Source organism: Ascaphus truei, chromosome 4 (assembly GCF_040206685.1).
Source record: "Ascaphus truei isolate aAscTru1 chromosome 4, aAscTru1.hap1, whole genome shotgun sequence".
Lineage (NCBI taxonomy): Eukaryota > Metazoa > Chordata > Amphibia > Anura > Ascaphidae > Ascaphus > Ascaphus truei.
Genome location: NC_134486.1, coordinates 312331996 through 312359641, shown reverse-complemented (window position 1 = coordinate 312359641; position 27646 = coordinate 312331996). Strand labels below are relative to the sequence as shown.

Sequence of the window (27646 nt, the reverse complement as noted above, 5' to 3'; positions counted from 1 at the left end):
TCACCTTCTAAGTAGGTCTTGATAGTCTTTACACATGCATCCTGTGTAGAGTTTCAAATGAATGGAAGTATCCTAACTGTGCATTAACTACCTTCTCCCTCCATAGTAAGCAGAGGGTATTGTTGTCAGACATCGCTATCAGTAACTTTCTTATTATGAGCTCTCAGGCCATCCTAGGACTAGAGAACATGTTTTGTAGGGTAACAAATGTAGGTCATTGGCACAATGTTATACAAATCAAACAAGTGCAGTGTAAGTATTTTCCAAAATTATTATTATTATAATTTTTTTTTTTTAAGGTTTTAATGTCTCCGTAACTAAAGGCTTAGGAGTATTTATCTCAATTTGTAAACTGTTCTAAATGCAGGGAGATTGTTCATTCAAAGTCTTTCTCTTTGATGCAGTATTTGATTTAATGATGGTTAGTTGGGGGAAAAAAAAAAGATTAAGGGGGGAAAAAACAGCAATTACCAGATAAAATGTAAATTTACTTATTTTTATCCAATAAGCAAATAAAATCAATATTCAAATCCCGACAAAAATAAAAATTTCAGAGAGAGCTGATGATATTGATTTTTGCCCGTTATGTGGGATTGCCTCTTTGTGAGTTAGCGTTCTCAAACATGAAAGAAGCAAACCTATTTTTGAAAGAATGTTATTTTTCTTTTTTTTTTAATTATTCTTAAGATATAGAACATACATTTTCTTTGCCAATTTCTTGAGAAAATGTGCTCTCATTGATCTGAACATTGCCAGGGAATAAATCTATATAATGCTATTATAAATATGCTCACAGATGTGTGATTACACATTGTTTTGTTTGTTTAAATGATGCACTTGACACGTTTTTAAAGTTGCAACTGTACGGCGAGAAATACTGACATGAATATCGTACACGCCCCTGCACCATAGTCAACTGAAATGCATTCTGGGTTTAGCAATGGGATTTCTTAATCCTACTGCTTTAGCCACTACGATCATGGAGCATGACTAGTTCATTACAAAATGATCCCATGGGGAAATGGCCTTTTCTGCATGGCATATGTATGAGGTAAGGGTGCCCCTTTCCATTAGCCAAACAACTAAGCCCTTCTACTTAAACCACGAGCAATTCAATGGTAAGCAGAAGTTAAGGTACACTAGACATAGTATGCACAGTATATGTAAGAAAAGGCTAGCCAGGGCTCCAACCCACCAAATCTCACAGGCCTCAAATGGCCCGCCCCCTCTACACCGACCCAGCCACGTACATTGAACCAGCTGAGCCTGGCTCCCAGACTCGCCCAGCTTGGTGCCAAACTAACTTAGCGGGGATCAGGCCTCTTCTCCAGCCTACGGGCAACCCTGGCAAGCCTCACTTAGCTTTCCCCCTAAACATGTCCTGCTTTAAAAAAAAAAAACTTAAGTGTTCAAAATCATGATTTTCTTTATTTCTTGCTTCTTTAGACTGCACTTTAGCTCCAGATTAAAATTAAAAAAAAAATAAAAAAAACCAGGAAAGGACACGAAGAGATCTCTAAGTTTGCCCTCTCAGAAATGTCATTGTCTCATTTTCTTTTCAGCTGACTATTTTAATAAAGGTCTCAAGGATTCAGAAGGCGGCGAGATGCGGTTTGAGAGCTGCCAGTTGTTATGGCAACAGATGAAATCCGAAACCGAGGTTCGTGGGATCCATAATAATGTCAACGATTTTTGGTGTGTCCTTGACAAACGCTCGACCTTGTCCATGAGCTCTGCGCAGGCTACAAGGCGGCAGCTGCTGCTGATGAGAATGCTCTGCAAGAGCCCTCCAGTATCTCGTATTGTCAGACTAATACATTGAAAGACCGTGTTTGGAGATTATAATAGACTTCCTTTTTTTTTAAAGCAAATGCATTCTGTGTGACACACCTGCCATATTTCAGTTCAGATGTAGGTAGGAGATGTGACCTTTTTCTTTCTGTGACCTTCTTCTTTCCTTCTCCGTCCGTGTACTTCCCTATATTATCTTTGATTTATGCTTGTGCTTGTCATCTCCATATATTTTTTTTTCATTATCTGTATGTCCCCATATATTTGAACGTATGTGTATGCTTGTATTGCAAAAAGACTGTGCACCTGGCTGCCACATAATAATAATGTTATAAAGTAAAAGCAACAACACATACTGGGCAGTTTAGATTTGGATTAAGAAAAATCTATCAAATATAACCAGATGACCTCAATCCATATGACTCAGTCCCAAGACTTCCTCCCAATCCTCAGATTTCCTCCCTCCCAGCCTGGGATCTGAGAGCAGCGGATAAAGGTTGGAAAGCCCAGATTCATTATTTATTTTTGCCAGTACGCTCTATGTCAGGGTAGCTCAACTCCCGTACTCAAGCCCCCCAACAGGTCAGGCTTTCAGGATATCCCAGCTTCAGCACAGGTGGCTCAATCTGAGCCTCTGATTGAGCCACATGTGGTGAAGGAGGGACTGATTGAGCCACCTGTGCTGAAGCAGGGACTGATTGAGCCACCTGTGCTGAAGCAGGGACTTATTGAGCCATTTGTGCTGAAGCAGGGATATCCTGAAAACCTGACCCGTTGGGATTGAGGACTGGAGTTGAGCACCCCTGCTCTACGGCTAGATTCACTAAGCTCTGGTAACTTATGTTATCATATTTAATGTAACGTTAACCTAAGTCCGTCTTAACTAAAACAAATAATGTGCTGTTAACAAGGATTGTGACCTGCAAACAAGCTCATTACAGCCTGCATGATATTCATCCCATTCTCATTGCGCTGGGAAATAACGATGCATTATTAATTACTCTGGCCTTACTCCCATCCAGACCTTGGAATAGGACTTTGATGCCTCTCATTAGATTGTAAACTCTCTGGGATTTTCTTTCCTATTGTCTGATTTTATGTTTGTTGTAATGAATGTATTTTAATTCCCTGTGTTGTCTCTTTCCTAAAGCGCTGTGTACACTATTGGCACTATATATAAATAAAAATATACACACCCATACATTTAAGGGTCTGGATGGAAATAACGCCAACACATACATAACATCACGTTATTGGAAGATAACGCAGGGTTATCCTGATTATCACGGGATGTTAGCCCTATGCTAATGAGCTTGATTTAACTCCATAAGTACAACGATAACTGAGAAAATAATGCCCGTCCCCTTTTTTAAGGTAATGTCACTTTATTGTCTCTGAGTTTCAGCTTTGGGAACCCTTTGTTCCCATAGATACTTACTGGTGAAGTTACCAGTATCTGTCCCTCAAACAAAATGGCCGTTCAAATCTCGTGGATCCTGCAAGCCAATAGGAAGCCACAACGCCATCGGTTGCACCTACCTATTGGGCGGCCACTTAAACCCCCTGGAGACATCAGGAAGTGATGCTGGTAACTTCACTGGTAGATATCTGCGGATGTGGTCCCCATAGCTGAATATAATGTGATTCAGCTCCTTTTCCAGTTCTGTTAAATAGAATGTATCAGTTTTCGATGGAATTGCTACTTTAAAAAAACAAAACTTGCGAAGAGGAGGGGTTTAGTTTTAATCCACAATCCAAACGGGGAAAATAAAATTTGAGATTCAAGTAATAATGGAAATTACATCTGTTTTTAATATCTAGTACAATCATGACCTGAATCAGCAAACCATTAAAAGAATAAATAGTGCTGTACCTGAATGTATTTAAAGAATCTGGGGTGCTGCTGAGCAGAAAAGGTTAAAGGTTTAATTATCCTATTTGCTTTCATCACTATAACATAAATTTAACATCCAAATATGTTCAACATTTCCAAGTAGTTTTCTTTGCCGGTCACAACACTTTAATTGTTTATTTCCCCCCCACCCGATGTGAAATATTAATAGTTCATAAGGCTCCCTTCTGAGACTAGCAAAAGGAGATCTGAGGAATGGCCCCAATGGCTTTGAAACCGTGCTAATGCACAGAGCGAATTATAGCAGGACAAAGTCACTTCTTGAATATTCAGGGGGCTTGCCATCCTTTTTTTCAGCAACTACAAGAGGACTTGAACAAAAAGCTCTTTGACAATCTAACACGCTTTTTGAGGCAATCCCACTCAAATTTTCATGAGAAAAAGGACAGTTGGAGCTGCAGGATGAGATCTAGTGAAATACCCACAGCCGCTCTTGTTCTTGGTATGTTCGTGCTCTTATGTGTCATGTTGTATACTGTATCTAAGCCTCAAACAACGTAGGGGACTTTGTGCCATGTCAACATTGTTAGGAGAAATGATCATTACAGTTGAGAGCTGTTTTATTACTCAGTGAGTGCCTTCTTCTTAAAAGTTTATAGGGCCCCCAATACCGGTAGTGGAGGTGCCCCACACTCATTGTTTATACATGGAACACTTCCATTTGCTTGGCTGTACAGTATGTGTCCCCTTACAACACCTTTTTATAATATTTAAGAACTTCAACATTTCTGGGGATTTTTTTTTTTCTTCCTGTTTTACCTTATTTTTCATAACGGAAGATCTCAATTGCTAAGCTATACAGTTAAGTAGCACCTACGGCACTCGCGAGATTCCTGGAAATCGAACATAATGACCTTTTCCTCCAATGACCTGCCCTCGGGTATCCTTAATATAAAACAAATCTGGGATGCACAGTGTCTTATCGAGTAGAAAGCTCCTATGTGAGAGACATACATTTTAATTCAAGTTTTATTTACATCTCCGTAATTTTGTTTAGGGTGCATTGTACTATTATGTTCGTCGTTGTTTAATAATTTTGCTCATCCCGACATTCTTTTTTGCTAGGAGTGAATGTCACAGACCACGAGCTTACGTTTAATAGTCTCTCAGAAGTTCTTCATGATAATATAACTCCGTTTGTAGTCCTATTGCAAGCCAAGGAATGTCCAGGTATGTATTACTTTTTGTATAAAGTGAGCGCGCACTCAAAAAAAATCACTGCTGAAGATTGTATTATAACACCATTCCCCAACGCGTTTCGGTCCCACCTGGAGAACGAAAAGTTTTGGAATGTTATAATATAATAAAGAAATCTTCTTCAAGATTTTTTGGAGCGACCACTGCCTTTCTATCGTTACTATATATTCTTTTGGGCTCTGCCACAGGAAAAGACCCCGGACAGCACTTAGTACACCACTAATATTGAGTTCAAGTACAGGAGTGCATAGTCAACCCCAAAAGTCTATTTAACTTTTTGTATAAAACGGTGCTACTATAGCGTGAGGTCTACCTGGATGTCTGTGGTCTACCAAACTGTGGGTGCGGCCTATACTAGATGGGGCTCTGCTTTTGCTGGAATAGCAGTAAGCACAGTAGAGGGCGCTCTGTTTCAGCTGGAGTAGCTGTAAGCTGTGACAGTGAAGATGCCCGTTTAGTTACCTCTGATCCATGTTTTGGGGTTCAGGAGTGTCGGCTCTTGTTCATAAGCACACTAGAGAGTAGAGATGGGTGATTTTTTTTGCCAAATTTGGATCCGCAGTTAATTGGCCGGCTTCTATGGTCCGCGCATTTCAGCGGATCAATCTCATAAGGGGCGATTCGTGTTTTGCGGACTTCTTATTATTGTTACCAATACACTACACAGATTCTGCAAATTGTGGACAGATATTTGTAGAATCCAATCCGCGGATTCAGCAATCCGTTGGAAGAATTCATGGATTGCTGAATCCGTCGACTGGATTCTACAAATCCATCCACGTGTTGTATCCAATGGCGGTTTTTGATTAATCCACCAAATCGACCACATCCGGATTTGACACTGCAAAACGGATTTTCGGTGGAAAAATTAGAAAATCTGTGAAATGGATGTGAATGGATTCGCCCATCTCTACTACAGAGTAGCTGTAAGCACACTATATGGCTCCTACCCCAAGAGCCCTTACCCTAAAACCTCCTTCCCTAAGAGCCCTTACCCTAAAACCTCCTTCCCTAAGAGCCCTTACCCTAAAACCTCCTTTCCTAAGAGCCCTTACCCTAAAACCTCCTTCCATAAGAGCCCTTACCCTAAAACCTCCTTCCCTAAGAGCTCTTACCCTAAAACCTCCTACCCTAAGAGCCCTTACTCTAAAACCCCTTATCCTAAAACCTCCTTCCCTAAAACCTCCTACCCTAAGAGCCCTTACCCTAAAACCCCTTATCCTAAAACCTCCTTCCCCAAAATCCCTTACCCTAAAACCTCCTACCCTAAGAGACCTTATCCTAAAACCCCTTACCTTAAAACCCCTTATCCTAAAACCTCCTTCCCTAAGAGCCCTTACCCTAAAAGCTTTTACCCTAAAACCTTCTGCCCTAAAACTCCCTGACCTATCAACATACGTTTTAAATAAAATAAAGTATGAATTATTATTTAGCTCACAATTTAGTTTTAATATTGTAGTTTTATGTTTATGGTTCAATTAAATAAATTAATTTTGTTTTAATATTGTAGTTTCCTGATAGGCCTCGCGCTATAGTGTAAATTTTCCGGTTGACCTTACACTATAATAGCACCTAAAACAGTGTACTTATTGCCACTAGATAAACTGAGCCAACACAAAAACGTTATTTATTGAAACTTGTGACAAGCTGGATTATGGTAGCACTTGGTTTGAACAGAGAAACCAAAAGAATATTAAATGCTCCAAGTGCTTTTTTGCCTACTCTGTTTGCTATTTTTTGCATACATATTGACAGATATACAGTCAAACTATAAGGTGCGGGGGCCACATAATCACGAGTCTTAATTGTTCCCTTGTGCTCTTACTGGTTTTGCTTTTTATTAATTCAATAACCACATTTTCAGTAACAGCCTACATTGTGAGTCTCCGCACTGCATCCACTGCCCTTTCATGAAGAACATAGGGGGGTGCCAAATACCTTTTGCAACCTGTCACAGTGTTTGAGATGTATTTATTGAGGTGGTGTGCCGGACTTACGTGTGCTGGATGTTTATTTCCTTGAAAATCTTTTCAAGCTTGCTGATTTTTATGCAGGGACCCTTACTTACTGGGAATATACATACTTTCATTTGTGCACAATAGAAATGAAATGGCATATGGCAATAAAAATGCATGGTTAGCAAAACATTTGTAATGTGTAACATGGTCACTTGATTCAGATGTAAGGAATAAGACAGGTGAGGTTGCGGTATATAGTGTGAAAGAGCTTCCTGCAGTTGTTAAATGAAGCACAAGGTACTGGCAAATGTCTACTCCAAGGGTGGCCAACTCCACTCCTCAAGGGCCACCAACAGGTCAGGTTTTCAGGATATCCCAGCTTCAGCACAGGTGGCTCAATCAGTGGCTCAGTGGAAGACTGAGCCACCTGCGCTGAAGCCGGGGTATCCTGAAAACCTGACCTGTTGGCGGCCCCAGAGAACTGGAGTTGGCCACCTCTGGTCCGCGCCATTTAAGAGATTCCTTGCCGAAACAGAGGGTACAAAATAATAACCTAAGGGGTTAAATCTCTGAACTGCTGTACAGGGTCTAGCAATGTGACAGAGTCCTGGAATTCCCATATTTCCTAGTAAGGCAAAATATCATTAGTCTAAATGAATATGGTATTCTACTAATTGTATTTGTTTCAAATGTTGCCAAATATTGTGCTCACCCAACTAACCTCCAGTGAACTGTATGGCCATTAGCCTAGAGATCTATCCACATACTATTCAGCCTGGAACACAATCTAGTGCATGTTTGGTCCAAAATATGTAACTAAAAAACTCCTGAACTAAGACATCTGCCATTAAAAGATATTGAATAGCAAGATCGATACCATATATTCAGTACACTTAACACTGTTAATTTATGATGGATTGTTGGCTTTTATGTGGAATGACATTTAAGAGAAGGACTGTCAAGGGACGTGCAGGTGCAATACTTACCTGTGCTGTTGTATATCTTACATTTATTTAGCTAGAGGTCAGCTGGCTGGTAGACTGGGAAAGGGGACGGGGGGGAAGCAGGCAAAATCCTAAGCACTGAACTGGAGGTGCAGTTATTTTGTTATGGAAATAGCCATCTCCTCCCCATACTCTCTCTTCCAGGCATTAAGCAACTGCTTCAGAAGCTCCTCACGCAGCTAATGGGACGCAGTGCGGATGTTGAATTTGATGAAGAGGAGGATCATGTTGCCATTTCGCAGAGTAAGATGAACTGCTCCCTGGCTTCTCTGGCTGGCTGGTATCGGAAGGTCACAAAGGTAAATGAAACCATTCTAACATTTGCTGTGCTGTGGCTGCCCTCATTAAACGTCCCCTGAATGTAATGTATGTACAGTATGTACTATGGGATTCTGAAGATTGTCGTATCAGCAAATATATATATATATATATATATATATATATATATATATATATATATTTAAAAAATCGCCGAGCTGCTTACTCTTCCATGAAAAATGATGTAGATCAATTTTTGGGCTCCTAACCTTAATGTGTTAATTTAATACACACAAATACGTAGTGAGGGAGGAGTGAGAGATCAGCATGATTTAACTTTCTTTTTAATTGGCATGCAATGCGTGATCTGCATTAAAGGGGAGAAAAGGAACACTCGCACACTAATTGTCAACTCTTCATTGAAACTTTCGCATTTTACAAGATTGATACGTTTTTGTGTGTGTGTAGCACCTTTTTCCCCACCCTAAGTGAGATCATATAGCTACCGGTGTATTCTGGTGCGGTGCATACCTGTGAGGCTGAACAGAAGCCCTGAGAACTCCGCAATGGTATGGGGAGACATCAGGAGAGGCTCTCTGTGGTGATCCTTATAGCGCAGTGCCTCCAGCCGGTGAAGATCCTGGTGCAGCCAGGATGGTTCTTACTAGCAACTCATATAGTGTTCCATTGATACAGGGCACAACAGATGTATACAACAGGATCTTTATCGGCATCATTCTGGTTACAGCATAGATGTTCCCTGGAGCAGACCCACAGGGCTTGAGGCCCTACACGCCCCTCCTCAGCTCCCTTAGGCTAAGGCCCCGCTCCCTCAGTCAGCGCGCCCGCACTGCAGACAGGCGGGGCGCTGACAGACACAGACCGCAATATGCGGTCTGTAGGAAACTTTTTTAGGAGCGGGGAGGCGTGACCAAAACGTGTCGGGTGGGCGGGGTGTCATGATGTGGGGGGCGGGGCCATTACACACAGGCACACATGGAAACCCCTCTGCCGTGTTGCTTCTCTGTCTTCCCCCCCCCCCCCCCCCAACCACCAAATATGCTGCTGCTGCTGCCTCGCCTCTCCTCCCCGGGAAGAAGATGAACTCAGCAGGAGCTGGCCGCAACCTTTCCAGTGAAACCGGCACCGGAGGGAGGGGAGGCGGGGAGTGTTCAAAATGTGGCAGGGGGGCGGGGCCATGACAGGAGCGGGCCAAAACATACGCTATTTGCAACACCCAGCAAAAGCAGCAGATATTATATATATATATATATATTTCCCTGACATTGCTTCTGGCAGTGACCATAGCCCTCACACTCTTGGAGCCCCGTAGCCCTCACACTCCCAGAAATCCCCCTCCCGGAGCAGGATCAGCCTGCGAAACGGGCACAAGAGGCGGGTGGGCGCTTCACGGCTGCAGAGATACACAGACTTCCCTCCAGCTCCCCTCCTCATTGGCTCACTGCGAGACCACGTGACGCGTCGCCGCACGGGAACACAATTCTCTTGTATCCCCTGCTGCCTGACGCGTCACAGTACGTAGTCAGTTGGCAGTGAGGAGGGACTGGGACCGGATCGTGAGGCTACAAGGCAATGGCGAGTAGCGCTCACGCGGCCGCCGAGCCCTTATCCTCTGATGGGATAAGGGGTAACACATCCACTCCACTGAGGGAGGGAAGGAACCGCCTGACTTCTGGGAGTGTCAGATTATGTACCCCAGTGGAGGAGCTTGGAACCCTGCCTCATAACAGGGCAGGTCCGATACTGACAGGCATCACATCATGGCCATGTGATCCAGCAAGTATCCTCCCCAGGGATGACACTCTCTGGCTGTTGGTAGGCCAGCTCCTGGATACAGCAATAGTGTATCCAGACTGCAACAACAAGCTAGGCCTCCATGAGAGAGCTTATCCCTCACAGTGCCTGGGTCTAACAGGACTTATACTGTTAGGGCCACAGAAAAGATGATAGCCAGGGGACCAGGCCACATGTCCTTTCAAACACACATTATATAAGTTATGGTGAGTGAGGTGGGTGAGTGACAACCCTCCACCGTACTGCATACAGCAAAAAAATATCACTTGTGAGCACATTCATATCTTACACACTGTCACAGCATTTGTCTCTTTCAATTATACCTCTATTTATTAATCATTAAAATCAGCACGTTTCTTGTCAATTCTTAAAAGATCATTTGTATCAAGTGTATTTTTTTTTGTATACTGTAGGAGTTAGGCTTGCAACTAATGATCTTTTGACTATTGATAAGAAACGTAGTAATTGTAATGCATTTAAATAAAGAGATGACATTTTTAATAGAGACGTACGAAGTAGCTGGATTCATTTTGATATCCATCGAGCAGTCGGTCTGGAATTGCACTGTATAGTATAGAGTTGTAGAAACCATTCTTGGTCTTGGCTGGAACGTGCTACTGCTGTACTTGCTGTTGGTAAAATTTTGTTGATAGAGAACAATGAGTGTTCTTCATAGAAGTAGTAAGTAAGCTCCTAGAGCTTTCATCACCTCACAAGATTTTTTATACGAATAGCTTGTCTCAAAGGGTCATGTCCTAACCAATGTAATTTTGGTCATGTAAAGCAGGGGTGCGCAAACGTTTTACTCTGTGCCCCCCTGTCTGCTCTCCCGCCCCTACTCGCGCCCCCCCCCCCCCTTACCTGTTCTCCGGCATCTTCTGATGTCACAACGTCATGTGACCCTGACTCCGCATCGCCAGAAGCCGCGGCAGACTAGGTAAGTGAGTTACCGAGGCCTCGCACGCGCTCCCCAGCATTTAATTTAAATGATTTGGGAAATAGCGCGGTGCCTCTGTAACCGCTGTGCTCCCCCCAGAAAGTTTCAAGCCCCTCAGTTCCTGCAGTCCTGATTTAGAGGTACCAATACCTGTGTCACTGCGTGAAAAGACACATAGATTTTTTAATTATACATATATTATACACACACCCACAAAATATGTGAGTATGTATAAATAATATATGAATCTCTGTATTCATTCCCTTCGTTTGTTTATGCCATTTCCAATCTAATAAAGAAAACAAACTCACCAATGAAGAAAACAAACTCTCCCAGCAAGAAGAGGTTGTCCTCCTCCGTGCACTGGCAGTCACCTCCGGTGGTTGTGCTCTTCAAGGACCTGGAAAGTTTCACCGCTAGCGTACTGCAGGAGTTCATAGTCATCAGCAGGTACTCTCAATCTCACAATTACTTCTGCATTTGTTTCATACTGGATGTGATGGATTTTTCACAGGACCATCTTATAGATTGTTTACCCCAGATAATGGCCTGTGTTTCCATTAAGGTAGAATGAATAAACCACATCATGACCTGCACAAGATCCACTTCACTTATGACCCGCTGACTATTGTATGGAGTCGATGTAACTACTCCTTCACTGACACCTTCATCCTTCTTCAGTACTGAAGATGACTGTAATGCACCCCAAGCCATGCACTACAAATGTTACAGGAGCAAAGCCTGTTTCACACAAAGGATTTGCTTAGACATGAGAGAGCAGACCTCACCTGTTAGAGTATTATCTTCCATTCCATGACTCTGTGCCCTAAATTTTCGAAATACAAAGCGGGCAGATACATAGAACTATACCAAGGAAAACCATGACTGATTATGTCAACAAGGGAGAGAAATTAAGGTTCAGCCCACCAGAGAGAATGTAACCTGAATCACCAACTCATTTGGCAATTAGACTAATGAGGCCAATGTAATTAGGCGAAACGATGAGTTTGTTTTAACTTTCTTGTCTGGGTCGTCATGGCATGGAACACCGTCCTGTGACGGCTAAAGTCACCTCTATTGTTTTCTGCTAATAACGCCATTTCTGTCGGAACATGTAAAGTTACACGTTAAGTAAAATAATTTTATCATGTTTAAATTGTCGGTGTAAATGATAACGTTTTTTGTTTGTTTTCCAACAGTCAGTATATACGGGACTTGCCACTGGTACTGGTTTTTGGGATTGCCACTTCTCCGATGATCATTCACAGGCTTCTGTCCCACTCGGTCTCCTCCCTGCTCTGTATCGAACTCTTTCAGTCCTTGTCATGCACTGAGCACTTGGCCACCATTGTCGATAAGGTAACGTTTAACACTTAAAAATAGTAGCAGGTGACATACAGCAGAAATCCGCACTGTGAATATTCAGTCCTGGCATCAGCCGGGACTGAAACAAAAGTCCTGCTTCATAAATGCAATGTATGATGGTGGGCCTCTGTATAAACAATGTTTACAAGGATGTGTTGAACTACTCCACCACCTTTTATTTACCTGTGGTCAATGTGCACTTTTGAAGATAAATTGTGAGCAATTGTAGGTCTGTCACAGTAGATTATCACAGTTAAGAATTATTTGATAATCTAATACATTGTCTTTGGAACTGATGACTGCATGTGATGACCTCATCAAATGAATAGTTACAAAATGGTGTTTAGCAATGAAGATAAGCACATTAAAAAAGTGCTCGGACAGAGCAAGAATATATATATATATATATATATATATATATATATTTTTTTTTTTTATATATATATATATATATATATATATATATATATATACATGTAAATACAACTGTATGCTCATCTGCATGTCTTAGGCAGGTCTACAACCCCGCCTTTCCCCATTATCACCCAGCACACAGCACTTCCACTGCAGCAAGGGATTCTGGGAAATGACATGCAAATGAGCACACAGTGCCACTTTTTGCTTCAAAAACCATTTTTAACATGGTTCCCTATAGGCTTAAGCTTGCTGCATGGTCAAAGCTTTGAGCACAGCCAGGTTTAAGGTGCATACCCAGAAAACCACCCACAGACAGCTGTTTCGACCTTAATGGGTCTCATCAGTGTGGGGTTGATTAACTGGGTATGCAAAGAAGCTAAAGGATGGGCCAACCATAATACAGAGTTAAGTTATGGTGAGTAAAAAAAGTGACAAAAACCCTCCACAGCAAGGCAAATATGCAAATGTAAATACAACTGTATGCTCATCTGCATGTCTTAGGCAGGTATATTGTCCTCTGCGCGAATTGGCTCCTGATGGAAACCTTCAGCTAGTTAGAAAACTGGAAGTGATGGAATATCCACCAAACGTTATTCATTTAGATGATATTGAATAGGTTAAAATAGTACATACCGCAGATCGAATTTTTGGTGTTGAAGGATTTCACCGGAAGAACAAAGAAACAAATGTATTTTTCTTTCTTCCTCGCCCAGCTGCTCCTCACAAACCACTTCCCGTTTAAGCTCAGCGGCAAAGTGCTACAAGTTCTCATCACCATCTTTTTGTACCATGACTTCTCCGTTCGGAACTTCATCAAAGGACTTCAGGTAACGATAATACATTTATAGGGCGATATAACGGCTCAGTGAGTAACAACACTGCCTGGTTCAAATCCCGGTGTCGACTCCTTGTGACCTTGGGCAAGTCACTTTATCTCCCTGTGCCTCAGGCACAAAATTAAAAAAAAAAAACAGATTGCAAGCTCCACGGGGCAGGGACCTATGTCTGTAAAGCGCTGCGTACAACTAGCAGCGCAATAGAAGAACATGCTATTATTATTATTATTATTATTTGTGGGAATTACCATTTAGGATACAAACCTGAAATGAGAATAGACAGAATTGTGATCTTAATTATTACAAGAAATATTAACATCCTCAATGAACAAACACATTTTTTTTCTGAAAAAGAAGCGTTGGGAAAAATGATTTATGAATAATGCGCATGACCTAGAATTCAGTGTTATGCAGCAATACCACGGGCAACATTGAATAGCCCATTCGTACTAACCAGTGGTAAGACCCTTTCTGGCACTTGAAGACACCTCAAAGCCCATTAAAGGGAATAACCAGGTGTCTGATGGAATAGCAGCACTTGGCAAATATGGGCCAAAGCAGTATGTGCAACGAGTAGTAACTGGTAGCCAGGAGGGAACAGTGGAACAGATCAGAGACGTGGCTATCTCCACCGTTGTTCTTTCCACGTTGGGACCTTTTTACATTTTTGTTAGATAATTATTGAATGTTGTGTAAAATCTCTGAAACTGCACAAATGCTTTTTAGCTGTTTTTTTTTTTTAAAGATTGCCCTAATATTACTACATTTCAATGGGGTGATTTACCATTGTGTAACATTTTGATTTATTTTGTTATAAAGTCACCTATTGAATAGTTTTTTTTTCCCTCCCACAAGATCAGATTATTTTCATACGGCTCAGTATTAGTTAATCCTCTCTTGCTGTATATTTGGACAGGCATATTAACTTCCATTACTTATTGTTCAATGCACACAAATTCTCTCCATCTCACTGATTATCTCCGCAGAAAGCTCCGCTTCTCAACATCAGTCACTCCCCAAATCACAGCGTATCCCAGTTTTAGTTTTGAACTCAATTATACCTTTCACTCTCAACTGCCCCAGGCTCTGTGCTTCATTTACAAAAATGCAAATACAGCAGAATGATAACCAGATATCTGGCTGTATTTCATTGTTGTTTGATATGGTTTCTGCTGGTGCCAAAAAAAAAAAAATCAACAAAAATGACCATGGCATAATTATATATCATATTAAAATAGGGCTACGTGTCAGTGGTGGTAGTGGGGTTAGTTTAAGGTGGTTACTCACGCATTTATCCTAATAATTGGCTTTATTTCCTCTTAAGGAAATAACTCTGTCATTTTCATGAACTCATGTTGGGATCTGTCTTTACAGCTGTCCGTGGTGGAACAGTTCCACTCCCAGCCCCTGAGCGTGCTGTGCTGTAGTCTGCCAGACGCCAGGAAAAGAACCAAGAACTTCTCACATGGGCAGTGCGAAAACATTCGGCATTTGTCATCTTTTATGAGGCAAGTAGGCATTATGTTCATAGGAAGACAACGGACTGTTAAAACAATTCATGTCCCTAGTGTTTCTTCTTTCTTTCACAGCAGTGAGGGTGAAATGGCAGCCATTTAGTTCTATCCCCCAGCAATAATTAATGAAAAGCCGTTAGTTCTGGAGAGCTACATCATATCAAGGCAGACACACATTATTTCAGTAGCATAAAATGTTTGTAGAAATCAGATATTAACCTATTTTGAAAACACATATTTGTTATCAGAGATTTCCCCTTTAACATACAGTAGCAATCCCCATAAGGACATAATTGTGGCAGTAACATATTCTAATTGTTGATGCTCTGATTAACAGTTTTATCTTTTTCTAAAACATTATTGCTTTGTATGCACCTCTACTCCCTCACCCCCTCCCCCCCCCCCCAGTGGTTCCCAATGGGAACCACTGCTTGCTTCATGTGTGTAAATGGCAGTAGCCATTTTAATTTCCCAGAGTGCTAAATTCTTTGTGCGATCATATCGCAACTTCAGAATTATCATCTCCTTATAAAATAACCAGTATCTTTACCGGGACATGAAGTCGCATGCTGTTTATATTCATGGGTAACGTGTGGATTACAACTACCATTTCTTTAAATGAATTTAATAAAATGTAGGTTTGTATGAGCAAGAGTGCCCGATTTTCATGCCTCTTGCTTTTTTTCTGTTACACCTTGAGCAAAGCCTTATATAATTTTTGGATTTTCCATTAACAAAAAAGAGTCCCAAAACACATGTACCACATAGCAGCAAGCGTGTAATGCTTCATGTTTGCAGTTGGACTGTGAATAAATGTACTTGAAAAGCACCTCTTTGTCTCTTTTTCTTCCAGTTATGTTGAATGTCAGACACCAGAGAAACAAGTGAAGCTTCTCACCAGCGACAGCTATTTAAAGGTACTTGTCACGTACGGCACATGTGAGCACGTGACCTGCATACGGGACAAGGGTTAATGCACAGCTCTCGAGCTGGCCCACGTTTCACCTTTCACAAAGGTCCCTAATGAACAATATCTCCCCTCACTCCGTTCCCATACACCATCTGTCATGAACAGCACACAGGTGAGCACGTGACTTAGAGATGCAACCAGGGTTAATACACACGGCTACTCTAGTCATCTCACCTTTTTCCTGTGCAAGGTGCTTTCAATTAGTTAATATTAACTCATTACTCCATTGCAATCCTATCTATCTGCTTTCACCACCCAAGACATATGCAAAAATATGTAATTGTATATCTGCCAGGGTCCCAGGTCCCTGTTTATTAGGCCTCAACCATGGTGGCGCTGAGCGGGCGGGCGCGCTCACACTGGCCGCTATGAAACACATTGAGGCAATGTGTGTCGCCAGCGTGAGCAAGCGCCTGCACCTGCTCGGCGCTTAGCTGCTTCCAGAGCAAGCAAATTTGAATTTGGGCGAACCAGCTCCGTGACATCGCACGGCCAAGCAGGGAGCGTGACGTCACAGCGCATGAGCGCCAGCGCGCTCGCTCCCTGCCTAGCCACAGCCTAAGAGAAAAAACTATGCACTTAACACACACAAATCTGTTGTAGCAAAATCTGTCCGAAAATATAAGTACTTTCTACAAAGCGTTCAACAGTTCATTCAGAGCCCCAAAGCATATATAAATGTACAGTAGAGTGCTTTAGATTGCAGAAAAAGATTATTACAGGAACATAAAGTTGCAATAAATGCAGAACAGTTTCTTAAAATGATAAAGAAACAGAAATCCCTATACAGTACGTTACCATATGAATTCTGATTTTCTATGAAACATGCCAACATTAATGCTCAGACCTTCTGCATTGAAACACACATAAGACCATGTGGGACTCTGTAGAACCCTTCCAGTAATGCTTTGGAAGTACCTTTACAAGTGTCCTGTTTACTTGGGTGTCGGAAGAGCCATAATGTAGTCCCATCTCTGGCAAAACAAATGCCTTATCTCTAGATTCTATCAGTGCCAAACAACACATATTTCACTTTTAGTGGGCCATCAGTGATAACCCAGACCCAGGGAGGTTCTTGACCTGGCATAAACACAATATCTTGTATTTGTAAGACAAACAGGAACCACATTAACACCTGAAGCCCCAGGTTGATTAAAATACTTAATATCTCATGATATTATCCTGACCGTAAGCTTAACCTGATCTGTAATGATCATTGCAAACTGGCAGCGTACATGTGTATTGTCTTCCCCTGGTAAATGGGGTATAGTAATTTCTCTCAAAGTACGAGGATAACTTTCCCTGTTTTCCTTCTCTCCCCCAGTGTATGTTTTCCGGCTGCAAAGGCCCAATAGCAGACAATACCCAATATGTCATTTAGAAATAGCTCTTTGTTGTCCTTTTTCAGGCACGTACGTCACTGTCAAAGTTCAGCAGTTTTCAATTTCTGGGAGAAAAAAAATATTTATAAAGCCACTTGCGGGGACTTTTAGTTTTGATTGCCATTGCAGATTTGTTTTCTTAGATTCCAAAATCACACCATTTTCACCTCCTTAAGTAGTATATTCAATAAAAGGTCAGTCCTACATAATTGTCTCCCTTAGAAATATTTGAAAATTAAAGTGCAAGTGTTACTTATTGATATCCTTTGATACAGATCCTTGCTTCCCATTCATGTATTTTACATAGTTACATGGTAGATGAGGTTGAAAAAAGATGTACGTCCGTCAAGTTCAACCTATGCAAAATTTAGACAACAGATACTTTATCCTATATCCATACTTACAATATATTGATCCAGAGGAAGGCAAACAAAAAAAACCATCATCCAATAATATCTCATAAGGGGAAAAATAAATTCATTCCTGACTCCAAATATTGGCAATCAGATTTCTCCCGGATCAACATCCTTCCCATGTTTACTTATTTGGTATATCCCAGTATACCTTTCCTTTCTAAAAAGATGTCCAACCTTATTTTAAAGATATTTATTGTATCTGCCATCACAGTCTCTATGGGTAATGAATTCCACATTTGAACTGCCCTTACTGTAAAGAACCCTTTCCTTTGTTGCTGGGGAAATCTCCTTTCTTCCAACATTAAGGGATGCCCCCGAGTCCTTAGTACTGCCCGTGGGATGAATAGTTCTTTTGAAATCTCCTTGTATTGACCCTGAATATATTTGTATATAGTTATCATATCCCCTCTAACTGCCTCTTTTCTAATGTAAACAAATCTAAATTAGCTAGCCTCTCCTCATAAATCAGATTAGATATCCCCTTTTATTAATTTGGTAGCTCTTCTCTGCACTTCTAGTTCCATAATGTCTTTTTTTATGGAGTGATGCCCAAAATTGTACTCCATATTCAGGGTGTGGTCTTACTAATGCTTTTTATAAAGGGGCATAATTATATTTACTTCCCTTCCATCAGTTTCCCATTCAATGTAAGTGTAGCCCCTTTCCCTGTGCCTAAGGGAAATCGCGGGCGACTACGCGTGCTGCTAACACCTGTACGCTCACAGGAGGCCTGAGCCTCCACTTCTGGGAGCCACGGGTGAGCTCTTTCTCTCTTAGTGCAGCGCCTCCACCTCTGAGGGATCCCAGCATTGGCGGGATGACTTCTCATTGGAACCAATACAGTCAGTAATACATAGTATCACACCAGATAATATATAACTTGTATTTACTGACACACATATAACAATAATATATGGGTAAAATGCAATACAACCACAACCATCAATCAGTTCCCCAAAGTACTGAGGGTGCCCTGAGCACCTGTAACCCGATGTCCACACGAGCAAGCCCACCCAAAGTGTGAGGTAGCGCTATCCACCGTGTGATGTGAACCGTTGAGGCACTTGTGATTACTGCCCGGGTACTCCAGTACACCAGGGGCAGCTTCCGGAAATTCCTCTGACGCAGGTCCCATGCAGCAGGGCCTCCGATAGTAATTCCCTCTCGCCTAAGGGTCCCGGCCTCCACGTGGTGTGAGCTCCAGCCGGAGTGTCTCACACAAAGGTCCCTGAACACTGCAGTCTGGTCCCAGGCCGCAGTCTGCCGCGTGGACATCAGTCCACCGGCGCGACAGTGTAGCGGTAATGATAAGGTGAGGAGGGTCCCTATCTGAGGCCTTCCCAACAAATACGGAGCTATGGTTGGCTCAGGGCCTGACTGGGGCCGTGCGGCAGAGTCTGGCCTAGTCCAGGAAGCTACTGCTCCCTGGACACTACCTTCTGTCTTGGCGCCTCCGTCAGACTGGTTCGCGGACTCTCCGCCCGCAGAGGATATCCTGTTCCTTTAGGCAGCATCCAAGCCATTGGCTGGATCAACCCACGTGATCTCCCTCCCCCCAAGGATTCTGGGACTCGTAGTGCCGCTTCGGTCCGTGCGGAGCCAATCCAAGATGGCCGCCGCACTGGCAACAGTGCGCGTGCGCGCCTTTCTGCAAAATGGCCGCCCCCTGCTAACTCCCCGATCGCGCAGAACTTTGCAGAGCAGCTACCCCTCACAGTAGGTAAGGAGGGGGACTCCGCTACATCAGATAAGATATGTTTTGCCTTTGCAGCTCCTGCCTGACATTGTACACTATTGCTAATGTACTAGTTCTGACATCTTGAAATTCTTCAAGTCAAATAAAAGTTGATTTCCCCTCCCACCCCCCCCCCCATGCATTCTAAATTAATGGTGCACCCAAAGAGCTGTGGATATGAAATGTATAGTGACTGATGAGAACGATACAGCATATCCATGCTAACGGCCTACGCCAATCAGAACCTTAGCTTTCTGCACGTACTCCGTTTGTGGCTATGAGAAATAACGCGGCCTGTGAGGGTTTGACTGCAGCATTTTGACTGGTCCATGTTATGCAGCCATTATGTATAACTAGTATACAACTGTGGTTACCTGACTCTAAAAAAATCACTGCTACAACTTATCATTTTCTTCTTTTAAGCATCTTAAAAACACTTTGAGGGGGTAAATGTAGCTAGTCCAAAGTTGCCGTTTTCAGACCGCAACAGCCACTTTGGAGTATATTGAATAAAGCCAAACGTATCTTCTATGTTTCTCCAACTTCTGCAATACTTAACCCAGAACACGTTTTTTTTTCTTCCAGTGTTAGGTGAACCAAGTATGTAATTATTATTTTTCCCTGTTGAAAGTTCAGATTTAGATAGGACAGATAATCCAGTCACTGCAAAGGCAAATTGCTGCTTATTAAGAGATGCACTTGATGTTTTTCTGAAAAGCTGTGCGGGCTTCGACTGTGATCACAAAAGAGAAAATGACTAATTGTGCGCTGCGGCCGCTGCCCCGGCAGAGCACACAGTATGGATCCTTCTCTCGTCGGGCTCAATTGGCGCTGCTTCTTTACTGCTTCTTTACTGCTTCTCAGCTGCTGCCAGGTTAGCATTTCACAATAGCATTTCTGGGCTCCCAAGGGGGCTTTCACTCGACCCGTTTGTCTGGTTCTTTGGGAGTAATTGGCAGGCTATTGATTTTTTTTTTTAATTTCTCCACAAATTGCCTTTAAACTCCTTCAGCACAAGGGGGTGGGTAGCATATTTCACAGCAATACTCTATGTTGTAGGCACCTGCGGCTGGTAAGGGATTAATACATTCAATAGCTTGTTTATTTATTGTGCTCTTGCTTTCATTTCAACATTAAGGCTTCAATGCCTTTAGCTGTAACTAGGTTTTGCAAAACGTATTTTTTTTTATTTCTAGCTTTTCACCTTTATGGGTAAACAATGAGACATTAATAAGGCATTTATTTGCCATTTTGTACTGAGAACATAATATATAACATTGATTTTTAGGTGGGGGGGGGGGTTTACGCAAAACGGTTAGAAATAATCTGTTCTGTAACGCAGTGGTACGCAAATGGAAGGGCGCGAGCCCCAGGGTTGGGCGCCAGACTGAGTGCGGGGGGCGCAGGGTTTACAGAGGCCCCGCGTGCTTCCCGAAGGCGCTTAAATTAAGTGCCGGGGGAGCTGCAGGTCCTCTGTAAACCTGACTTACCTTGGCTCCGGCGGCCTCTCACACGCGTCGCCATGGCAATGCGGCGTCAAATGAAGCCGTGAGGTCATGTGACATCATGTTGCTATGGCAACGTGACGTCATGATGCCGGTGAGGGGGGACGCGGAGGTAAGGGGACCGCCGGCAGGGGGGGCTCAGAGAAAAAAGTTTGCGCCCCCCTGCTGTAGCGCATTGGAATCCCACGTGTTTTTATTTGTGACCTTCCAGTGCATGCCCGCTATCCTGTCGTTTCTTAGGGCATTGAATTATCGAAACGTTCAGTCATTTATGCTCTCTGTGCCCCAATGCTACATCCAATAGGAAAAATGAGATAGTTAAATACTTATCTGTTTTTCTTTTCAGAAGTGAGGGTCATTTACTGTAGTTACATTCTTTGGCCAAAGCATTTTAATGTTGTGTGTTCGTTCATTTCATTTTCAACTGGTATCACTTGGTTGGAGGTTGGTGGCCCATCCTCCCAGGGTTTAAGCTCTCCCCTCCCCACATTTTTAAAGCAAGGAATGTTCTTTCATTATGGTGTATTGATGGACTCACTGCAGTCAATCTCCCTCCACAGGGGTAAGAGAGAGTTTTCAACAGGTTAGTGTTAGGACCTGCAAAGTTTGGTCATGCCTTGACGTTGGCTTGCAGGCTTGTAGCACTTTGGCAAAAGGGTTTAATTAACCAAATGACCCTTGTTTATGAGAATATTATTATTGAAGTATTTAACTATATACCAATTACTATATATTTTATTATATTGGATGTAGCTTTGGGCTTTTCTGTCTTTTGTTCCAAAGCATTTTAAGCCTGCAAACCATGCCACGTGTGCCCTCTTTTGCTAGTGCTAATAAAAGGAGAGCTTTTGCAGGTAAAGTAGTGTTAGGGCTTTCAAAAGAGGGGATACCTTGGTGTTGTGTGCAGCTTAAAATGCTTCTGCCAAAGAATGTAACTAAGTGACCCTCACTTAGAAGAAGAGGACAGAAAAGTATTTAACTATATAATTTGTCATATTGGATGTGGCACTGGGGCTTTTTGTCTTTTGTTGTAAATATGGGGTCACAATCCCAGTAGCACTCCTTTTTAACACAAATGTGTGGTGGTTTTGGGGTGTGAGTTTGTGGGGGGCTGTATGTATTTCTGCTCTGTGCATTGATATTTCTGTCTCTATTTCTATGCTGCAGAAATCTGGACATATCAGTATGTATAAAAGTATGTAAAAAGTCTCATTGTAGGTGATGCTTTTGCTTTGTTGTCTAAGGAAAATGCTTGGTTGGGGATGGGGGGGGTTGATTTTAAGAAAAGAGGAACAAAACATTTCTGGAAGCTTGGAAGGGGGGGTGCACCTTTAACCACTACACTTCCAAAAGGGGTCTACAGCGTCCCGGTCATCAGGGGTTAGGAACAATTCACTCGATATGGGGTTTTGGTCGCGGCCGTTTTAGCTGGGACCAAATTACCGCTGGTCTTCGGCCACAATGGGACACTCCGCGCCGCCAATTTGCCGATGGAATCCCCGCCACTGGCCCCTTCTAAGGTAAGTTTCACTACTGGTTAGGGTAGGGGGTAATTTAAGGGTTTTACTGGTTAAGGTAGAGGGTAATTTAAGGGTTTTTAGTGGTTAGGACAGGGGGTAATTTAAGGGTTTTACTGGTTAGCGTAGGGGGTAATTTAAGGGTTTTACTGGTTGGGGTAGGGGGTAATTTAAGGGTTTTACTGGTTAGGGTAGGGGGTAATTTAAGGGTTTTACTGGTTGGGGTAGGGGGTAATTTAAGGGTTTTACTGGTTAGGGTAGGGGGTAATTTAAGGGTTTTACTGGTTAGGGTAGGGGGTAATTTAAGGGTTTTTAGTGGTTAGGGTAGGGGGTAATTTAAGGGTTTTACTGGTTAGGGAAGGGGGTAATTTATGGGTTTTAGTGGTTAGGGTAGGGGGTAATTTAAGGGTTTTTAGTGGTTAGGGTAGGGGGTAATTTAAGGGTTTTACTGGTTAGGGTAGGGGGTAATTTAAGGGTTTTACTGGTTAGGGTAGGGGGTAATTTAAGGGTTTTAGTGGTTAGGGTAGGGGGTAATTTAAGGGTTTTTAGTGGTTAGGGTAAGGGGTAATTTAAGGGTTTTTAGTGGTTAGGGTAAGGGGTAATTTAAGGGGTTTTAGGATAAGGGCTTGGGGTAGATGGTTTTAGGGTAAGGGTTAAACATAGGCACTTAGTGGCAAAGCGGCCGGCGGCGGTGACAAGTCCCGGCAATTCACATACAATCATTTCCATGTTACTTTACGTACATTCCCACGCAGAAGAAACATTTAGAGGATCAGCCTCTTCAACTTCTGTTGGGAAAATAACCCGTTTGTGTCTGGCTTTTTTACACTCATTCTACAGTGATCCCCTCGTCCCATCACCTTGCATTTCTGTGCCCGGCTATAGCAAAAGATGAGTGGTCTTATTTCACACTGGCCCCTACTCCGTATGCTGCGAATTATGTCTATTAAGCTGGGCGCGATGCATTGCAGGCATTGAAAGGGTTAACAGTTAGAGACGTAAATAGACAATTAAAAAAGGAAATAATATTATTCTTCCATTTTATTGTTGCTATTGACTTTGTACAGTTCTCTCAGGTATTCGGGGTTAATGTGATATGGCCCCACTTTGTCCTTTCTATGTTGCGATTCCAAGAGGGATGTCTATGAGGCAAATGTGTAAGAGTTAGTCTGTGCAGTGTTTTTGATGCTGTCTCTTGTGATTAGCAAATACACACCACTGTTTGTCAGGTTAAATCAATCTGTTTTTGTTTGTTTTTTGTCTGATCAGGAAAGGACACAGAAGTTCCTAGAAGACTTGCATTCCTACCATGAGAATTATATCCCGGTCCTGAGGTGTCTGCATCATTTCACCTCGATCCTTCCGAAATACCCTCTGGGAAAGCAGGTGAGTGAGAGCGGGCAACAATGCGTTTTAAAGAACTTCTTTAATGTACTACAACAAAAAAAGAAATTGCTAAATATAATGGTTGTTTGTGGCTTGTTTTTGAAAACTAACTTCTTTAGTCAAAACTGCGTGTTTCCTTTGCATTGTTTAAAAGTCAAAAGCATAAAACCGGAATGGTCTGTGTGCCGCCTTAAGAAACTGTGCACGTTTTAATTCTCTCATTATTTCTATTGAAGTGCCCGTCCATAGATGCCACACACATTGGTGAACTGTTTGAGTACTTCAGTATTAGGTTATACCTTTTTTTTAGGACAAGCTTGCGAAAGTTCTACTTCCTTCCTCCGGGTAAGCAATAATAGTATTGCCAAGGAAAAAAAGGTATTGCCTAATACTGAATACTCCTTTATTTTGCATGATCCCATTTCATTCAAGAATCGTTTATTAAAAGGGACGGCGACTAGAGGTGGTAACCTTCACTATAACCTCCAGAGGGCACTCGCCTCGGAACACACAAATATGTGCAGTGCACCGCGGCAATCTGTGCTCTCACACTGTGACGCAGGGGTGGCCAACTCCACTCCTCAAGGGCCACCAGCAGGTCAGGTTATCAGGATATCCCTGCTTCAGCACAGCTGGCTCAATCTTCGACTGAGCCACTGGGATAGCCAGAAAACCTGGCCTGCTGGTGGCCCTTCAGGAGTGGAGTTGGCCACCCCTGCTCTAACTAATTGGCATGCTTATTGTTAGCTTATTAGCGTGTACAGAACTTGAGCAGAGCAGCAAGGACACAAGTGTTGTCCATAGCAACCTGCTTATCTTCCTAAGTTGCACAAAGCCATATCACTCCATAGCCATACCTGCTTTATCGTCCTCTGACTGCCCCCTGCTGTTTTCACTGTTTATTTATTTGGCTGATGTGACCTTTCAACAGTCTTAGCTTTGTCAGATGTTTTTCCCTTGTTGTAACTTATGTTACAGTTTTGATGATATTCACTTTATTAAGCTTTTGTCATAAATAAAAATTAGTTTTGTTTCTTCTCAAAGAATTGTCAACGTTTAAAACCCCCACCTCCAAAAAAAAAACCATATTGCATTCGTGCTAAGCTTATTGCATTTTGCTTCCAGATCAGAGAGCTTTACTGCACATGTCTGGAGAAGAAGGTCTGGGAATCAGAAGATTATAACTCTGCATTGCTCCTGCTTCGGTACATACATCTACATTGAAAGTCTCCCTTATCTTTATTATTATCACTTATTTATAACGCGCCAACATATTCCGTGATTGCAGTACAGCAGGGTTGGAGGGTGAAAAACAATAAGATAGCAAACATTGACGTACCGTGTTGCAGTAGGTAAGGAAGGTCCTGTCCAAGGAGCTTACAATCTATAAGGAAAGGTAAATGGAAATGTAGGGTACAGGGGGATAAGAAGGTTGGTGTGTACAGGCAGCTGCGACATCAGCAAACGGCTGACACCCTTTGGCTGCCCTTCAGCTGCTGCCTTTGCTGCAAATCGGATGGTATAATCTCCAAGAGAGTCTGGTGTAAAGGCTCCTTAACCTACTGTAATAGGAACATGTTGGTTCTCTGATTGCACACACTGACCCTGTGCAAATATTGCGCTGATTCATTTTAGGCAACAAAGCAATTGCTTAAGGACCTGAATTCTTCGGATTCTACATTTATGGAGTATACTACACTATTGATGCTACATCCCAGCAGTGAACACATTTGACCAATTACTTTTAAAGCAGAGTTTTCTGAACATAAGGGGAATTGTATGTACCCTTTTATGTAGTTCCAAATTCTAATCGCCGTATTGGTCCTGGAGGAAAGCAGGTTCGATGTAGGATGTGATGCATTGTAGCAGACCAACATTGGAATTCTCGTTCAGTATAATTTCACCAGCAAAGAACTGTTGGTCCAGAACTGTTGGTCCAGTAAAACCTAAATAGAATGTACCCTTTTTGTTAATGGAAATTAGCTTGCTACACTGTATAACTATTCTAAGTGTCTCTTTACACTCCCAAACCCCTGCTGTTTTTTGTAGACTCAATACACACTCACACCCCTTCCAAGTCAATATTGTTCTGTGGACTTGGTAATTCTATATGGGTATGTACAGTTTTTGAAGGCAGTGAGTGGGCTGTGGGAAGCAGGGTCTATTCAGTGCTGGAGAGTCTCCAATTAATTTTTGAGTCTCTCTAATGTAGGCTTTACGCGGTTGGAGGTCACACTCCATCCTCCTTGACATTGCAACGCAGCAGAGCATGAACTGAGCATGAACCGATTTGCTAATTTAAGGAACTACTGTAATAATGTATGACACACAACTTTATGCAACTTCCATTTTTGACCTGTTTCCCAGAAAGTGTTGTTGCAGCTCTGCAGTGACGTCAGTAGCCCGTCCTGAACCACTTCTAAGCGCTGCTGTGCAGGGTGGAACTGCTTCCCACTGAATGCATGTTGAAATGGAGCACCCTAGTTTTTGAGACTGCTCTTTGTCCGGGGTGGCCAACGCCAGTCCTCAAGGGCCAACAACAGGCCAGATATTGGGGCTATTCAGGCATTGTGACTGAGCTGCTGATTGAGCCACCTGTGCTGAAGCAGGGATATCCTTAAAACCTGTTGGTGGCCCTTGCGGACTGGCGTTGGCTACTCCTGCTCTATGTTATAGCACTTTAACACAATCCTCAAAGTCCTTCGCCACAGACAAAGAGAACATCTTTTCTTGCGATACAGATTGCAACTCCCGCTGACGGTGAAAGGGTTAATGGGGGCAGTTTAACATAAAGTTCTCTTGCCCCCAGAGCATGTACTGCTCTTCAAAATAAAAATGTGCTGTTAAAAATCATGCTTTTCTTAGTCACTAGCTCCTGAGGTTAGCATGGTAACCTTTGCATCGGGCTCTGGGGAGAGCTGCATTTTAACCACTTAATATTTAAAAGTGGATATCTCCTGAATGGAGCATCGGAATAAAAAAATAAAAACTGCGTTGGAAAAATCAAGAAGAGATCCAAAAAAATGTTTTTTTTAAAAAGTCAAAAATGGCGATTTATAGCAGACTGCTGCTTCATCCCTACGTACACCGTCATGAGGTCTGGCAGGCGGGGGGAGGAGGGGGCATGATTATAGTAGTTACATTATGGGCTTTTTGCTCATTTGCTAGAGGAGATGGTTTTCCAACCAATCTGAACCCAAAGAGGAGACGACTCCTGTTCACGTCATTAGTGATGTCACGATCATGTGATCGTAACATGCCCGACGGGCTGTGGCACTCAGACGGTTAAAGCAGCAGCTTTACCAGAAAAACACCAAATGCAGTAATGTTCACCCAGAACATAAGAATAAAAACAAGTCCCTCATGTCCCATTTGAGTGCTGGATTGCTGATTTATTTCTCCATTTTGTGTGTGTTTTTTTAATTTAAACCCCATGGGGTACGCCTGAACAATTTATTTGCTGATGTATATATTAAAGCAGTTTGTCAATGATAAGTGCCCAAAAATTGACCTCAATCAGAATCACAGTTCTCCTTGTCGGGAGATAACGCTGTACACATTTTGGCCCATATTGACTAAGAATTGCTTTTCCATAAGAACTCTTTCCGTGCCAGAAGAAGCCTTTTGACCCATTCACTTGAATGGGCTACAAGGTGCCTGTTCAGTACCAGGAGGCATCTTATTGAATAGGGCACATTTCTTAAGTGGTGCTATTATCCTGCAGCAAGCAA

The 27646-nt window shown here is 42.4% G+C and overlaps 1 protein-coding gene across 5 annotated transcripts in view; it reads left to right on the top strand.

Moving 5' to 3' along the window:
- ORC3 (origin recognition complex subunit 3) overlaps positions 1-27646 on the top strand; it is a 56455-nt gene that overhangs the window by 11593 nt on the left and 17216 nt on the right. For all 5 annotated transcript variants that reach the window (XM_075597846.1, XM_075597847.1, XM_075597849.1 and 2 more), the window contains 11 exons: positions 1563-1660; positions 4001-4145; positions 4769-4873; positions 8007-8161; positions 11171-11322; positions 12072-12231; positions 13368-13481; positions 14865-14998; positions 15858-15921; positions 23799-23915; positions 25041-25120. In XM_075597846.1, the coding sequence (XP_075453961.1) occupies positions 1563-1660; positions 4001-4145; positions 4769-4873; positions 8007-8161; positions 11171-11322; positions 12072-12231; positions 13368-13481; positions 14865-14998; positions 15858-15921; positions 23799-23915; positions 25041-25120 (1324 nt within the window). The remainder of the gene's footprint in view (positions 1-1562; positions 1661-4000; positions 4146-4768; positions 4874-8006; positions 8162-11170; positions 11323-12071; positions 12232-13367; positions 13482-14864; positions 14999-15857; positions 15922-23798; positions 23916-25040; positions 25121-27646) is intronic.